This window comes from Epargyreus clarus, unplaced genomic scaffold (assembly GCF_041222505.1).
Source record: "Epargyreus clarus isolate Ecla_fem2 unplaced genomic scaffold, WU_Ecla_fem_2.2 ptg000008l, whole genome shotgun sequence".
Taxonomy (NCBI): Eukaryota; Metazoa; Arthropoda; class Insecta; order Lepidoptera; family Hesperiidae; genus Epargyreus; species Epargyreus clarus.
Genome location: NW_027332216.1, coordinates 8,835,870 through 8,851,746, shown reverse-complemented (window position 1 = coordinate 8,851,746; position 15,877 = coordinate 8,835,870). Strand labels below are relative to the sequence as shown.

Here is a 15,877-nt window from a genome sequence, read left to right as displayed (position 1 = left end):
GTGTGTAAACATCTTTACTTCAGCTATTATGACGTAATAAATAATATATTTTTGTATCATATATAGCATATATATTATATAATGTGCGTAATGCGAAGGCGTAATGCTAATAAAACATTAATTTATTAAAGAAACAAGATAAGAAGTAAATTAAAAACAGGATTTTAGTTTTAACCTTTTTTATGCTGACAACACTGGTTAGTTACAGTCTGTATTTCTGTATCCAAGAATGAGATCGAGATACAAAAATTCCTCATAGATGCGTGTGTTGTGCTTTACAGTGTGTTGGAGTTAATTTTCTTAAATTTTATTGTTAATAGAACATTTTATATATTATAATTTTAATCCATAAACCGTTAACAAATGATTGTTAACGAAATATAGTACTTTACTAATACCACAAATAATTACACAGTTCATTCAAGTCGAGTAAAGATTTGATCTGCGTCTAGCGCAAATATGGCCGTCCTGTAATGAATCAGTGGTCAGTGATATAGTTATTTCATGTCAGTATGCAGAATTTCAAAATGGAACTTCGTGTCGGTAATAAGTATCGGTTGGGACGTAAGATTGGCTCAGGATCCTTTGGAGACATTTACCTGGGTGAGTACAGATGGAGATCGTTGTAAACAAAGAAAGATGGTTACTATATTCTAGGCCAGCTGCGTTTTTTTGTTTCGAAATAGATAATAGTCAGCGTTGACGATTCTATTTTCTGAAAGAATTACTTTTCATCTTAACATTGGTACATTTTCAATAAACAGTAAATTATGTATCTGTTATCAATGTTGGATTGGCCATTATATTTATACTAACAATTACATGTGGTTGGTGTGGTAGTGTTGTTATAAAATATGTATATATGAAACTAAAGTATTCGTCACTAGATATCTATAAAATTAAGATGTATGTATTAAGAATGAGAATGAGATTGAGATAGATAAGACAATTATGTATTTGTTTAAGTGCTTTAACCATGAAAATGCAAGGGCATCTAATTTTGCGTAGATAAATCTTGTTGGTAACACTCGTAATTTCGTTCTTTGACTTGATATTGTTGCTTACTGAAATGATAATTGTATTTAATCGGACTTTTTGAAAATGATCATAAAATATTATATATTTAATAAGTTCATTAAACATGTATGTGTATTTCCTGTTCAGACTATATTTTTAAACATTTTTTTTTCAAATTCCAGGAACTAACATTGTGACAAAGGAAGAAGTAGCTATCAAATTAGAATGTATAAAGACAAGACACCCTCAGTTACACATAGAAAGCAAATTCTACAAAATTATGCAAGGAAGCAGTAAGTCTATATTTTACACAAACAACAGGCATTTGTTATTACTTATTACATCAATTTAAACTTGTAATATGTGTGTATAGATTGTAAAACCTATGAATGTCTTTTTCACTGTAATTATGTATAAGTGACTATTGAATTTCTAGTATGAGATCTCCAGTTGTCATTGACAACCCATTATTATTCTACTGCTGGGCAAAATTCCTCTTACTCTTAAGCTTATGGTTGCCCTCACTATCTTTTCCTTCACCGTTATAGCAAGTGATAATATTTTTTTTTATTATCATACAATTATATTCCCAGTAAGTTGTTTTTATATACATTTTTCTTAAAATTCACAAACTTCCTAAGTTTGCTTTTAAAGATCATTTAAAAATTATATTGTAACAATTTATTATAGATGTACCAGATTGTGTTTTAATTGTGTAAAATTACATTTCATTCAATACTAAATTTCCATAGCAGAGTAAATGTGGGTACTTATGTGGTTATTTTATAAAACTATCAATATCATAAACTGTTGTGTAGAGTCTATAAGTTGTCAGCTTCAAGTTACATTCTTAAGCTATACAGTATTAATTAATGTATATGTAATTAGACACAAGGAAGGAAAATAATATGATTACAATGTAAAGTTGAATAGGCATAAGTTTGGATATTATTATGACAATGAAAATTATTAGCATATCACATCTTCTATGCATTGCAAGGACATTGAAGTATTTAGTGGAATACAGTGGACATAAAGAGGAAAAGTCCCAAAAGTTATTACCTTTTGGTAATAAGTCAATCTGTATTATAGATCAACATTCACTTAATCCAACCATCAACTAAAGTTTTTTTTATCAAAATCTTGACAATGTCCTATTTATAACCCTATATATTCATTAATAATTTTGCTGTCTTGTGCAGCAATTAGAAAACACCCTTAGCCTAAACACAACAGGCACTATACTGGTCCAGTATGAGTTCAAAGGGTTTCTTCCCCTGTCAGACCCCTAAATGATGAATTAATATTTTTGCTGTGTTTCTGTAGTCATCTTTGTGTATGTCCTTGGTATGGTATTATTTAGAAAGCCAGTTTAGTTTCTTCTTTTATTTTGAATGGTGTCTTAATCTTTAGTAATAGAGTTGTGTCACCATTGCTTGTAGCCTGATTAATGTAATTCAGGGCGTCTCAAAGTTTAGTATGTTTACCCCCTTTGGGGTTCGCCAGTTAATCATAAGGGGTATGCAAAACCATTTATGTAATGACAGCTAATTAGGTAATTCGCGTGTGAGCAGGTACATGAGAGTCCACTTATAACCAAATTAATTAGTTATCATATTTCTTTAAAAAAAAATAAACATTTTTGTGCTATCTTTTTTAGCCAGGATTTACAAGGGGTGCATTGTTGTTTGGAAAAAATAGGTGTATGTGATGCTATATGTTTGAGAATCCCTGGTATAAATCTATTTTCCTCTTATGTGCCCATGAACAATATTTATGCTACTATCATTTTTTCACTCTTAATTTCTTTTGTCAGAAGATTAGCCATGTCTGTATAAATTGCTGTAATTTAATTGGTAACAATGCTAATTACCACTTAAATTTAATTTATTAAGTCTGTTTGTTAACTAATCTGAGATATAAATGGTGCCAGTAATTTGTAAGTTCTTTTGGTTTTCAAGTTATTGGAATATACTTCATCAATATCTTTTTTAAACTTTAGATGGAAATATCTAATTTTAGGTAAATAATCGCCATGACACCCTTACGATTGAGTGGCGTAAAATGTACCAGAAGGGGTACTCTTATCACACTTTGAGAAACTCTGCAAAAGATCATTAGTGGCACAATGGTGATAGTTTAGGAAATAACAGTGGTCATTTCTAATTATGTGTACTTTTGTAGGATTATTTTTATTTAAACAGACCCAATGAAATAAATTTTGGGCTGTTGTTGGATTGGTAATTTACTTAATTAATGTGTTTGTCAAACAAATTAATTGATCACTTTAAGGGTCAAAGAAAACAATCGTGAGATCTTCTATTGTGTTTACTAATCTAGGTTTAAGTGTAATCACTAATGTCTGTTACCTATAACCAATCTTAACAAATTACATGGAAAAATTGCGAAATTTCAACTAAGGTCGTCGAAAATTGGTTTAATTATTATCTGGCATAAGTCCACTATGTGATGGCCATTTAACTTCTCATTCCTAAAGTGTTATATTTAACAGGATGTCAGTGATCATAACAATATTTTTTTCATCACAGTTGGTATTCCTGCAATAAAATGGTGTGGCTCCGAGGGAGATTATAATGTAATGGTAATGCAGTTACTAGGCCCCTCCTTGGAAGACCTGTTCAATTTTTGTTCGCGTCGCTTCTCCCTGAAGACTGTGCTTCTTCTCGCAGACCAACTTATTTCTCGCATCGAGGATATACATCACAAGAGTTTTATCCATAGGTACGTATAGATAACAGTATGCACTGTTACGTATGGTCATGGCACTTAACGGACTCTAGGTCGTCCAGGGTTAAAGATAACAAGTAACCTGTATATGTTATATCTTTATTGAATATGCAGCTAGGATGCAAGTAGTCTGTTTTAAGTGTTTTGATTACACTATGATTTATTGTACGTATTGCAATCACATTTTGATTGCAATAAATACAATAACCTATGTAGGCCTATATAGGCATAGCTCAATAAATTTTCCTTGATATATAGACGTTGCAACAAGGTATTATATGCAGTGGTATTTCTAAATTTAAATTGATCTAAGCTTGTAAGTTTGTTACCTATACAAACATTTTCTGTTACAGAGATATTAAGCCAGATAATTTTCTAATGGGCCTTGGTAAGAGGGGCAATTTAGTATACATAATAGACTTTGGTCTAGCTAAGAAGTATAGAGATCCACGGACTCTGCAACATATCCATTACAGAGAAAACAAAAATTTAACAGGTAAATATCCTGCATTAAACAACACATTTTCCACACTGAAAATAGTAAAGGAGTCTTTTCTTAAGCTTATATTATTACTATACTTATTTAAACTGAAAATCCCAAAATACATAAAGTATTGTTTATCTTTTTTATCTGTCTGCGCACAATAAAGTAGTGAAATGAATAGGGAGGAGTTATGTTGTCATGACTAGCTTACTAGTCATGACAACATAACACTTGAAATCAGCTACAGATGCCTTAGCATCTGTGGCTGATTTCAAGTGGACTTTTTTTATTAGACATGTCCATAGGTAGTAGCTATTTATTATCAGACTGGTAGTATTCTTGTTAAATTCTATTTCTACTACGTAAGAAAATATATCTAATATATATTTAAGAAATTATATGCTATGCAAGTGTTTAGTATTCAGTCATTTATATATTTATAACTTGTAAATTTTCAGGTACAGCTAGATATGCGTCGATTAATACTCATTTAGGTATCGAACAGTCCCGACGCGACGACTTGGAGTCTCTCGGCTACGTGCTCATGTACTTCAACCGCGGCAGCCTGCCCTGGCAGGGCTTGAAGGCGGCCACCAAACGCCAGAAGTATGAGAGAATATCCGAGAAAAAGTTATCTACACCTTTCGATGAACTATGCAAAGTATGTAAAATTGATATTTATTATGTTACTTGCTCCGTGTTGGAGAAGTAATATGTTGAATTAAAATCTTTTATTATAAGTACTTCAAATTTTTCAATAAGCTCAACATTACTTCAGTTATTTTCAAAATAATAAAAAGTAAAATGTCTTGTCTTTTAAAATGATTGGTATTGAAATATATTATTATGATATTAAATTCTGTGGTAGCAACACTGTTTGTATTGTAGTGCAACTAAAAGTGCACTAATTTCTATTTTATAGCATTTATGTTAGCACTGGAGACAAAATTGGTTTTCTGGTTCGAAGGGTCTGATAAAATAGATGGAGCTATACTACAAATGGATACTTGCGGTTGTGTTACAGATGTGTATATTTTGAAGTTTCTGCTTCACATCATGTTGACTGTATACTTTTTTAGTCTGTTATTGAATAATTTTTTTAGTACTCAAATTGATATATTTTGATATCATTGTTACGTTTGTTGTGGCTTTAAAGGAGAGCTATTCTTGCACACTTGAAGAGCCCCATGTAATTGCGCTGCGAAAAGGGAAAATTATATAACTTGAATAATAATTTTGAATATAAAACAACTACAGAACCACCCGATCGAGTTCCAACTGTACCTCAAGTACTGCCGGCGACTCCGCTTCGAGGAGCGCCCCGACTACGGCCACCTACGCCAGCTGTTCCGCACACTCTTCCATCGACAAGGCTTCACTTATGACTACGTGTTTGACTGGAATATGCTTAAATTTGGTATGTAATATCTTATAATGAATACTGTAAAAATATGTGGTTGTGTGCTTGCTACGTGGCTGTGTTAGGATTTGTTTAATCTTGTTTGACCTAATATAAGTTTTCAATTGTCCTAAAGGTATAATGTTTATTTATTTACTCTTTATTGACCATATTAAAAAAATGTACTACAAAAGAAATAATGCTAAATAGCATTTACTCCCAGTCTATTCATGAATTAATACAAATAATGTTACATGATTTCAACTGAAACATCACTTTTTGGTCCCACTGTTTAGGTCAAAAAAAGACTTATATAAATCTTTAAGTAGTACCTTCAATTTTGTTGCTTAGTAGCGTATTGCAAGAAATTTAACTACAAATTGTTGGTTTTTATTCCGGTTTATTTCTTGTCGGCTATTATTTATAAGATAGGTTTTTTTATTTGTTACTTTTATGTTATGTTTTATTGTGTTTCAGGAGCCCAGCGTGGCAACTACCAGTCCGGCACAAGTGACCGCACGCTCAGACGTCACGACCAAACAACGGACCAGGAAAATAGTAAGTTTTATATTTTTGTGACTAATTTGACTTTATCACATTTTGTTTACTTAGGCACATTGTTAGTTTTTACACATTATTCATATTGTGCGAAAATAATTTATTTTAAGTTTCGAGTAAATTTAATTAAGATCTTTTACTTTCATTATTGGGAAGATATTAATCATGCACTGTTTTATGGCTATAAATTTCATTTAGATTTAAAAGATCATGAACCGTTCTGGGTCGAATTCGAAGGCACGGCCACCTCTATTTCTGTCGTACAATAAACTATTGTTAGTGTTAGCACAAGTTCAGAGCTGCAATTTTGGTTTAAAGGGTGTGGTAAGGTATTTATATGAGGTGTTCCAACGTAGTCCTCAGGGGAAGCAACGCATCTGTAGTCGACATCGAGTAGGACTTGTTTAATTGTTGTACGTTATTGTGGCGAGTAGAATTTGCATAGATAAGTATAGATATCTCACCGCCTTGTAATTGAAGGAAGCCATTAAATCTATGTGTCAGCCATTTAATATAAAATGGCTGTTTTCTAATTACGTCTCCAACTCTCATGGTGTAATTTACGCGGAACAATGCCGACATGTGCAGTTACGTGGTGCAAAAACACGAAATCGAAGAAAAATTGCGGAGAAATATCGTTTCATTCGTAAATGCTCTAAAAACTACATTTTTTAAATATTTTTCAAACACAAAATAGATGACAGTGACAATTTCAATTGTCAAAACTAGTTACATTTTCTTGTTAGGAGTGAGTAATCTTTACTAATCTATGAGAATTTGTAACAGTGTGTTCTTTTGCAGCGGCGGCGGGGGCGGCGGGCGCGGCGGGCGCCACGGGGTAGCGGCGCGCGGGAGGCGACTTGTAGGAATTGAGGAGTGTTTCCGCTGTTACATGTTTCCGAATACGAGCTCTGGTATTTTCTTTTGTACACATTCGAGGGAACGTTACGATGTAAATTATTTAATTTTAGACCTAAGTGCCGGCCCGGCGATCGGCCGTCTCGGTGCGGTCGCTGGGGCCCGCCCGCGTCTGTTATGTTTCGTGCTCAGTTATATTTAGAGACTAAAATCGAGTAGGCCCGATGTATTGTACTCGTGATATACGATATACGTGATATACGAATTCGATCAAATTTTACTTTAAGTGCCGCCGTTGTGGCGTGGAGTTCGATGTGAACGTGGGAAACACTGTGCCGCTTAAATTTTTTAACCGAGCGTACACCACGTGCGCTCGTCGTATTTGGACACATTTTGTTCGTTTTAATTTTTGTTCCGTGCACACTTTGAAACGAATAAACCTGCATTTATTCTACTGGTACACGGTCACTTCTCGAGGTGATACGTTATTGAGTGTGGACTAAACTCGGAGAGTTTATATTTGTTAAATTAGAAACCATTAGATTATTTAGATGTAATTTTATGTTAAAGATAAATAACATGGGTGTTATGCCGCGTATGCGTTTCATTTTAACGTGATCATTATTCAATTATATGATGAAGTATTATGTTTATAATGTGTTCGAGTATTTAATACATTTCGAGAAACAGGATTTAAATAATATTACGTCTATGCATATCGATCGTTGATTTGAGGTAGCACATTAGATCAGCGCGGTAGAATTATAACAATGATAATTACAAACAAAGATGTTTGCAGTTATTTAACAGCAACTGTGCAATAAATTTGGTTTTCTACTTTCTCTAAGTCTCTTTTTTTTTTAGTTCTTACAAGTCGCGACCAAAAACTTTTTGTCTTCCATTTTTTGTTACCTGTGTTTCGTTTTATTTTCGGAATTGCAATATATTACATATTACAAATTTGAAGACACCAACATTTTTTATACTTGACAGTCAATTTTATTTCAATACTATGGAATCATCAAATGAATGAACCTAGGATGGACCATAGAATACTTATGGTTAACTGGTTCGATGAAATAACTTCAACTATATGTACGATTTAGAAGGCAAAGTATTTTTTTTAAGTTAACAATTTCATTTCCTAAAACCATTATAACCTTATTTTGAAGTTACTGGTGTATGGTGATGACCTGTATAATATATAGTACTCTTAACACGGAAACATATAGTGCTTTATATTATGCGGATTATCAGTTTGACACGTCCAGTCACTGCCATAGTTTTAATTAGATAAGTTTGATCTGAAGAAAATTATTACTTTTTTTTTCTTTGAAGTCTCTAAACATGGGCTTGTTAATTATAGTGTAATTGATCTTGGTGGAAGACATTTTGTGTTGATGTAGAAATATTTGATTTTTTAGAAATACAAAGTTACACATTCCTATTAGAACGTTTTTTCTGTCTTCTTTACATAACTGTGATCTAATGTAAAACGCTAAAGTCCTCTCCTTTACAACTATGATTTTAAGCCAAGACAAAGGATTCATCAGACTTCTCTATTTTAAACAAAGGAAATATAGTTTGGGAATGTATGGCATGTTCAGTAGTGAACAGAAGCGACGCGTGATGCGACTCTGTAAATATAACCTATGTTAAGAGCTGTGTATTTTTATTACTAACCGAATATATTTCTCATATGGGAATGCGTGGTAACCTCACTGTCATATGGTCTGAATGTTGGACCGTTCATCTCTAATATGACTGAGAATTAGGTTCAATTTTTTGTAAATATATTTAATTAGTGTTGCGTTAAAGTATTGTATTGAGAAAGGGATATAAATTGGTCCAATTGTCATGATATTCCGTAAGGTTTTAGTTCTTAATATTCATTTATTTAGGTTTTAATCGGAATAGCACATCGAAGATTTATTTTAATGGATCAGTAATATAATGCCATTAAATATTGAGAGGTTTGAATATGCCCGTGCATCATTAAATGTCATTTAATCATAATATAAGTTAGTCAGCAGTATTTTATAGCATTTTGTATAATCATTCACTTTCGATCGAAACTTAAGGCAACATCGTATAAATATTTTGTCCATAATCTCTCGTGTTTCACTGATATTGAGCTGAGGTGCCAATTACTATCTACTCATCGTTTCGGATGACATCTCACTATAAGAAATTTGTTCATAATTCATGTTCAATGATGGATAACGTTTTAGTAATATTTAAGGACGTGTTTAATGTAAGACGAGGGATGCGATGTTCGGTCGCGCCGGCGGCGGGCGGTTCGCTAGCTTAACGCGGCAGATCATAGCTTTTCTAACGTTAAGTGTCCGCTTTGGCCGACGAAAGACTTTATGAACTTAATTTTGTATATAATATTTGTAAGGTAATTAGATAAGCCGACACACTGTTTTTTACAATATCCTAGGTAATGGAAATAATAAATACATAACTGTTGTAGTGTTAAATTCTTATTTGGCTTTTATTCTTCGATATCTCAAATGTCCCACATTTACGTAGCTGATGTCGTGTACACCATGCTATATATTATGATATCCGTGATTTACTTAACGATAATTCGTAACGACGGCTAAATTTGGGAGAAATTTATAATAATTTACATATTGTTGTTAAAGGAGGGAACGAATCAAATTGGTAGTTGTAGAATAAGGAAATTAGGAAATGTTCGCAGCTTCTATGGGATATGTAAAACTATGTTAAGGTCCTGGGAATGTGTCAGTGTTCCCTCCGAATATAAAGTAAATTATAATAAAAATGCGACTAAATTGTTATAGTATAGCACCATATTATTTTAATTTAACGGTACAGTTGTTCGCACACAGGATATATTATTTAACAATGCTCGCAATGGAAAATATAGCTATTATCATTTTATAAGGAATGTATGTCCCGAATTATATGGTTGTAAAGTATACTTCGATAACTAGCCAACTGTACGTTTTCAGTACTGTCTTGTGTGCTGGTTGATATAGCTATATTATGCTTCTAATATATATATTTATTGTTATGCTTGCATTGTTTTCTATATCCAATATGTATCAATTCATTTGGCACAATAAACTGAGTAAAATAAAAAAGGTAGTTTTATTCATAATTTATTAAAATTAAATTATGTTGCCAAGAATCCTCCGTCAACGGGCAAATTTACTCCATTAATCATGCTAGCATTATCACTTAGCAAGAAAACTATAGCATTGACTACTTCATTTACTTCGCAAAATCTGAAAAAACACGAAGTCAGGGAATTTGGTGTAAATTACACATACATCGACACATGCTAAGAAAAACATTGTAACACTATTTAAGTGTAGATTTATAAATATATCCTTATATGGGGGCAGTAATCTGCATAGATTATGTTTCTATCTAGATCAGCTGTACAGGCTGACCTTTGACATAAGCAGAAGTGCAGCAATGGAAAGTGCGACCAATTTGTCTTCATATCCTACTGAGGCTGATTTTTAGTAATTAAGAAATATTACTTCAATTAAATAGGTACTCAAGGTAATTACCTGCCCAGAGGTATTTTTGAGAGCATTTCAGCAGATTTTTTGGGATCTGCCCATGCCCTGCGGCCCAACTCCGTTAATACTACCGTTGGATTGACAGTGTTGACTCTAATACCGTGTGGTCCTAACTCAACAGCCATGACACGAGTTATTGCATCCAGGGCCCCTTTTGATGCACAATACGATAAGTGATCTTTGAAACCGACCTGAAAATGTTACTAATATTAGGTAGTAAGTTAAATTTAATAATAGAGAATGAGTAACGTTAAATCTTACCTTTGAAGCCTGTGATGATATGTTTACGATGGAGCCTTTAATTCCGTTTTTGATCATTTTTTTGGCTACGACTTGACTGACATTGAGGATGGCTTTTGCATTAACGGTCATCGTGCTAAATAAATGAATTGTATTAATCAATTACCTAGTTACTTATCTTCCAATATGAAACGAGTAGTTAGACGACCTACATTTTACTTGTAGACAAATAAAATGTAGGCAAAATCGATAATAACATTATAAGTACCTACCTGTTGTAAATTTTACTAAACTTTACTTTCTAATGGAATTTTGTTCGTATTGTGATATTTCAAATATGTATCTACTTGCTATTAGATGTTCTTCTAAATGTACTTACTCATCAAAACTTGATGGTTTGCATTCCAAAAATGGCTCGTTTTTTATAATTCCTGCACAGTTGACAAGGCCATAAAAAATTCCTAGCGAGTCGACAACCTGACTTGTTTCATCCCAGTTACGTAGATCCACACACGCTATTTCTATAGATGGGTATTCAATCTTTAACTGATTCAAAGATTCTTTTTGATCCGACAGAGCTATAATGTCTGCACCACATCTCCATAATTCTAGCACTGTACTACGCCCTATACCTGTAGTAAACAATTGAGTGTATCTAGATGACATGGCAGTTTATAAAAAAAAAACAATATTTTAAATTGCACCATAGTGGTTACCTGTACATCCCCCTGTAACCAATATTCGTTTTCCTTCGAAGAACTTGTCCATTTCAATCGATTTCAAAACGCCGAGAAAATCTCACAATTCGACACGTATTTGTTTTTAAGTTAGCAAATCAAAACGTTCTCAAGTACGTGAATATCTCGTACTTATCAGCACGTTTCCATATCAATTCATTCCACCAATCCAGTAAACCTGGTTATTATCGCTTCGCTTAAAGATGTTATAAAACATTTTACGTAATCACAGATAGGTTTTGTTATTAAAACAATCATCCGTTTTATCTCGAAAACAAAACGAGAACCATATTTTTTATGCTTAGAATATGTGTTTTTACTGTTTACCTACTACTATCAAAAAATATAAATTGAAGATCGAAATATGCACTCAAAGGAAATCAAAAGTTACCACAATAGACATCAAAATTATTATAAATACATATTTCTCTTTGTCAATTTAGATCTGTTTAGAGAGGATTTTTATTTCATTTGCTGGCTATAGTTGATAGTCAACGTATGTGTAGGTAAAGATATCCTACTTGTTTCGAATTTCATATGCCAACAGGTAAATAGAATAAATGTAGGTACCTACTTATTAAATTATCTAAATATCGGTTCAAGGCAAAAGTCTCTAGAGTTCATTATTTTATCGCACATATTTCACAACTTATCTACACTTAAGCATACCGCAAAGCGGGTGTAGTCCACATGAGTAAAAATATTACTTGGAAAATAAAGTAAGTAAATCTACTTGACATGTGTATGCATTTTTTACTACAGGACATGTCTACACTAATATTATAAAGAGGAAAACTTTGTTTGTTTGTTTGGTTGTAATGAACGAAATGAAAAACTACTGGACCGATTTTAAAAATTCTTTCTCCATTGGAAAGCTACATTATCCACGAGTAACATAGGCTATATTTTATATGGAATATATTTGATAAATAGATTTTGAGGCGATACAAAGTTTGCCGGGTCAGCTAGTTTATGATATGAATAAAATAAATAATTTTCAACTTATTGTTGTGTCCTTTATAAATCTTTTAAAAATAATAATATAAACCCCATGTAAAAATTTTTGTATACGGCTGTATAATCACTCTACATTACATTGGGAACAAAAAATATTAAAGTATGAAACCATATTTTATTTGAAAATAATATATTTAACGTCAACAATATTCATGGCAATTAATCAATATTAAGTTAAATATCATTACAGAGGCGCTTATAAAATTCATTAATATTAAATTTGAATATAAACTTAAAAGCTTTTGAAAGTAAATATTAAATATGATGTATCAAAATTAAATATTATCATGTTAATATCTTAAACAGTTATACTTAATAGACACACAAAATGCAATCTGCAATGAATTGGCAGTTCCTTCTTTAAACAAACTCGCAAAAACTGTAAGCCCAAAGTTATCACATATTGGAATTAATATCATTCCCAAGAAATGTGCGATATAGAGATAGTGCTGTAATACTACATTATTTCACACTCAAATTACAGTTTTGAAGTTTGTAGCTAGACTAAAGACAAATGGCAATATTTTGGTTAGTTAGTTAATACATACAAGTAAAATTCATGATATGAAAATTAAACATTACATAACATTTCTTTGGTTCTTAAATCAACAAAAGGTGAAATACACAGATCTTATATGATAAATATAAAAATGAAATTTGCGATATTAGCATTGACATAACTAATTTTCGAGCCTTGATTATGGCAAATATAGATGTAATTGTTGTGTTATGTTGCAAGGAATCCCCCATCTATGGGTAACTCAACTCCATTGATCATGCTTGATTTATCACTCAAGAGGAACAGTACTGCATTCACTACTTCTGACACTTCTGCAAACCTGCAAGACAGAATTATTGAATTATTCACTAAATAATGTAACCAGGAAATAAAAAAAATATGGTACCTTCTTCATTGAGAATAATTTATAGGAATAATAAGTCATATTATTAAACAGAATAAAAGTCAAAGTACAAAACTAAACTATCTCATTATAATTGCAAATAAAATATAAAGATAATTTATATTTTATTTGCAATTATAATGAGATTTTATAGGACACTAAAACTACTTAACGAGCCAAAGTAATTGGAGTGTGGTTGAGTAATCACAAATTTTTCCAGAGAAAGTAAAATTATGTCAATAAAGGTTCAAACCTTCCAAGTGGTATTTTAGTGATCATTTCTGAAGCCTTGTCGGGGTCCGACCAGCCAACCTTTGCCATTGCAGTCATGGTGACAGTTGGGTTAACTGCATTCACTCTTATACCATGTGGTCCTAGTTCCAAGGCCATTGCGCGAGTAAGTGCATCTAGTGCGGCTTTCGATGCACTGTAGATTGCGTGATCTTTCAATGCAGCCTGAAATTTATATGAAGTGATTACATTTTGCATTTCAACTTCTATGTAAATAAAAAATGTAAAATGTGGTGACCCAGTGGTTTGATATTCGGACTACAATCTTGGTATACAATGTACAGATCCCAGTGATGTACCTCAATTTTTCGAAACTATGTGCATATTGGAAATTAATCATTACATGCTTTAATCTGGTAAGAAATATTGTGAGGAAAGTTACATGCCAGAGTTATTAAAAGAAATCACAAGACTCTACCACTGCATTATCACCACCATAGTATGGTGAATTTACCTTACTCCATCTCATTCTAAGAGGAAAGTAGGGCCTTGCAGTGGGACACTTGCACTTTATATTGCTGTTTACATTGTTCCAATATTCAACCCATGAATATTGGAACAATGTAAACAGCAATATAAAGTTTATCAACAAGCAATGATAACTGTTTATAGGTTGTAAATAATTATCAGTTACCATAATATATGACTACATATAATTCTAGGCTTAGGAGACTAAAGTAAAAAAGCAGAAGTATGTCAAATGTAAACAGCACATTTTCAACTATTATTTTAAACATAGACATGTAATATACCTTAGAAGCTTGAGAAGATATATTGACTATGGTTCCATGGGTCTTATTCTTTACCATCTTACTTGCAACAACTTGGCTTATATTCATTACAGCCTTTACATTGATGTCAAATGTCCTGGAAGAATGGTTTTCAATGAACTCTGTTAAATATGTGTAATTTTAAACTTGTGTGTATGAGAAAAGACAAATATCTTTTGCTTTAATCATAGATTAGTAGCTTTAATATTAAAACATGGTCTATGAACTGGCTAAAATTCTATGAGGAAATTTACACAGATCTTTAAATCCATAAAGTTTAGAAGTTATAAAATTAGTTAAAAATCAATCATATGCAATAAAATTTCTGGATATATTTTCAAAATTAGATTGGAAAGAAATAAATCAATATCTCTCAAAAGCTTTACGCAATTGTTTTTTGAAAAAATAAGCTTGTTAAAACTATTTTATACAGTGCATGCTATGTATCAAAATTTTTATACTTATCAAAATCAGCAGGCGAGCATGTGAGGAATGGCTCACATATCGCAATGGCCGCATTATTTACTAACGCATCAAAATGTCCCAACGAATCGACGACACGTCGGGTTTCCTCCCAATCCGCAACATCGATGTGCACGATGTCTATAGACGGATACTCGCTTTGTAGACTTTCCAGGTGTGATTTGGTTCGTGATAAGGCGACTATGTTAGCTCCAGCTCGCCATAGCTCTATAGCTATTCCACGACCGATACCTATATACAACACAGTGAACATAAGAGCGTTAAACTCCTAATATTTCCTAAAATTAGTTATAACCTCGACTGGGTAAATATTTCACTTCTGACTAACCTTGTCCGGCGCCGGTGACGAGAATTCGTTTGCCTTTGAATGAAATTTCCATGATAACAATTTATTTGTAAATACTAAACCTTGATTTTTCTAGTCTCGTATTTTAAACGTTCATGTGAAGAACACCGTGTACAAGTAACTTAAATGGAGAAAACGTCTGTAATCCGAACTGTATGATTATTCTGAATCTTAACTCAAAGTCTCAAACGTAAATGTCGCACTCGCAAGTCAAATCAGTCTTTCATGCAAATATTCATCCGTGTCACATATGTTATGTCATTCTTGACATTCTTGTCATTTTTGTTGCCATTGTCACTACAAATAGTTAATATATTAACGTCCTAAGTCTATGTTGTCTACCATTGGTGAAATATGTATAAACGGTGGAACTCTTCATCTCTCAACTTTAAAGGCACTTAGCAACTTATATAGGATACTTTACTCTTTACTTAGCAATACCGATAAACATATTTTACTATTTTGGT

At 32.4% G+C, this 15,877-nt stretch overlaps 3 protein-coding genes across 3 annotated transcripts; 1 reads left to right on the top strand and 2 right to left on the bottom strand.

Annotated features, from left to right (window-relative positions):
• The first annotated feature begins 228 nt into the window (after positions 1-228).
• On the top strand, positions 229-7,309 carry dco (discs overgrown casein kinase 1). Its single transcript, XM_073075925.1, has 8 exons — positions 229-603; positions 1,200-1,310; positions 3,567-3,759; positions 4,119-4,261; positions 4,708-4,910; positions 5,507-5,666; positions 6,126-6,206; positions 7,008-7,309. Exons 1-8 carry the CDS (start codon positions 513-515, stop codon positions 7,046-7,048), a joined length of 1,023 nt encoding a protein of 340 aa, XP_072932026.1. The 5' UTR covers positions 229-512; the 3' UTR covers positions 7,049-7,309.
• Positions 7,310-8,299: 990 nt separating this feature from the next.
• On the bottom strand, positions 8,300-11,914 carry LOC140744360 (L-xylulose reductase-like). Its single transcript, XM_073075927.1, has 5 exons — positions 11,581-11,914; positions 11,244-11,496; positions 10,886-11,000; positions 10,613-10,815; positions 8,300-10,321 (listed from the first exon to the last, which is right to left on the bottom strand). The coding sequence occupies exons 1-5, from the start codon at positions 11,630-11,632 to the stop codon at positions 10,210-10,212; spliced, it is 735 nt and encodes a 244-aa protein (XP_072932028.1). The 5' UTR covers positions 11,633-11,914; the 3' UTR covers positions 8,300-10,209.
• A 797-nt stretch (positions 11,915-12,711) lies between these two features.
• LOC140744359 (D-erythrulose reductase-like) lies at positions 12,712-15,655 on the bottom strand. The gene is made up of 5 exons (XM_073075926.1): positions 15,393-15,655; positions 15,043-15,295; positions 14,564-14,678; positions 13,774-13,976; positions 12,712-13,457 (listed from the first exon to the last, which is right to left on the bottom strand). Exons 1-5 carry the CDS (start codon positions 15,442-15,444, stop codon positions 13,346-13,348), a joined length of 735 nt encoding a protein of 244 aa, XP_072932027.1. The 5' UTR covers positions 15,445-15,655; the 3' UTR covers positions 12,712-13,345.
• Between the last annotated feature and the right edge of the window lie 222 nt (positions 15,656-15,877).

What these genes read in the sequence shown, in the direction of transcription:
- dco (XM_073075925.1), top strand. Translation starts at nt 513, where the DNA reads ATGCAGAATTTCAAAATGGAACTTCGTGTCGGTAATAAGTATCGGTTG. An exon ending in AGAAAACAAAAATTTAACAG is followed by an intron (nt 4,262 to 4,707) that starts GTAAATATCCTG and finishes GTAAATTTTCAG; the next exon opens with GTACAGCTAGATATGCGTCG. An exon ending in CTTTCGATGAACTATGCAAA is followed by an intron (nt 4,911 to 5,506) that starts GTATGTAAAATT and finishes AAACAACTACAG; the next exon opens with AACCACCCGATCGAGTTCCA.
- LOC140744360 (XM_073075927.1), bottom strand. Translation starts at nt 11,632, where the DNA reads ATGGACAAGTTCTTCGAAGGAAAACGAATATTGGTTACAGGGGGATGT. An exon ending in AAACCATCAAGTTTTGATGA is followed by an intron (nt 11,001 to 11,243) that starts GTAAGTACATTT and finishes TCATTTATTTAG; the next exon opens with CACGATGACCGTTAATGCAA. An exon ending in TCAAAAATACCTCTGGGCAG is followed by an intron (nt 10,322 to 10,612) that starts GTAATTACCTTG and finishes GTGTTTTTTCAG; the next exon opens with ATTTTGCGAAGTAAATGAAG.
- LOC140744359 (XM_073075926.1), bottom strand. Translation starts at nt 15,444, where the DNA reads ATGGAAATTTCATTCAAAGGCAAACGAATTCTCGTCACCGGCGCCGGA. An exon ending in TCGCCTGCTGATTTTGATAA is followed by an intron (nt 14,679 to 15,042) that starts GTATAAAAATTT and finishes CCATTCTTCCAG; the next exon opens with GACATTTGACATCAATGTAA. An exon ending in ACTAAAATACCACTTGGAAG is followed by an intron (nt 13,458 to 13,773) that starts GTTTGAACCTTT and finishes TCTGTCTTGCAG; the next exon opens with GTTTGCAGAAGTGTCAGAAG.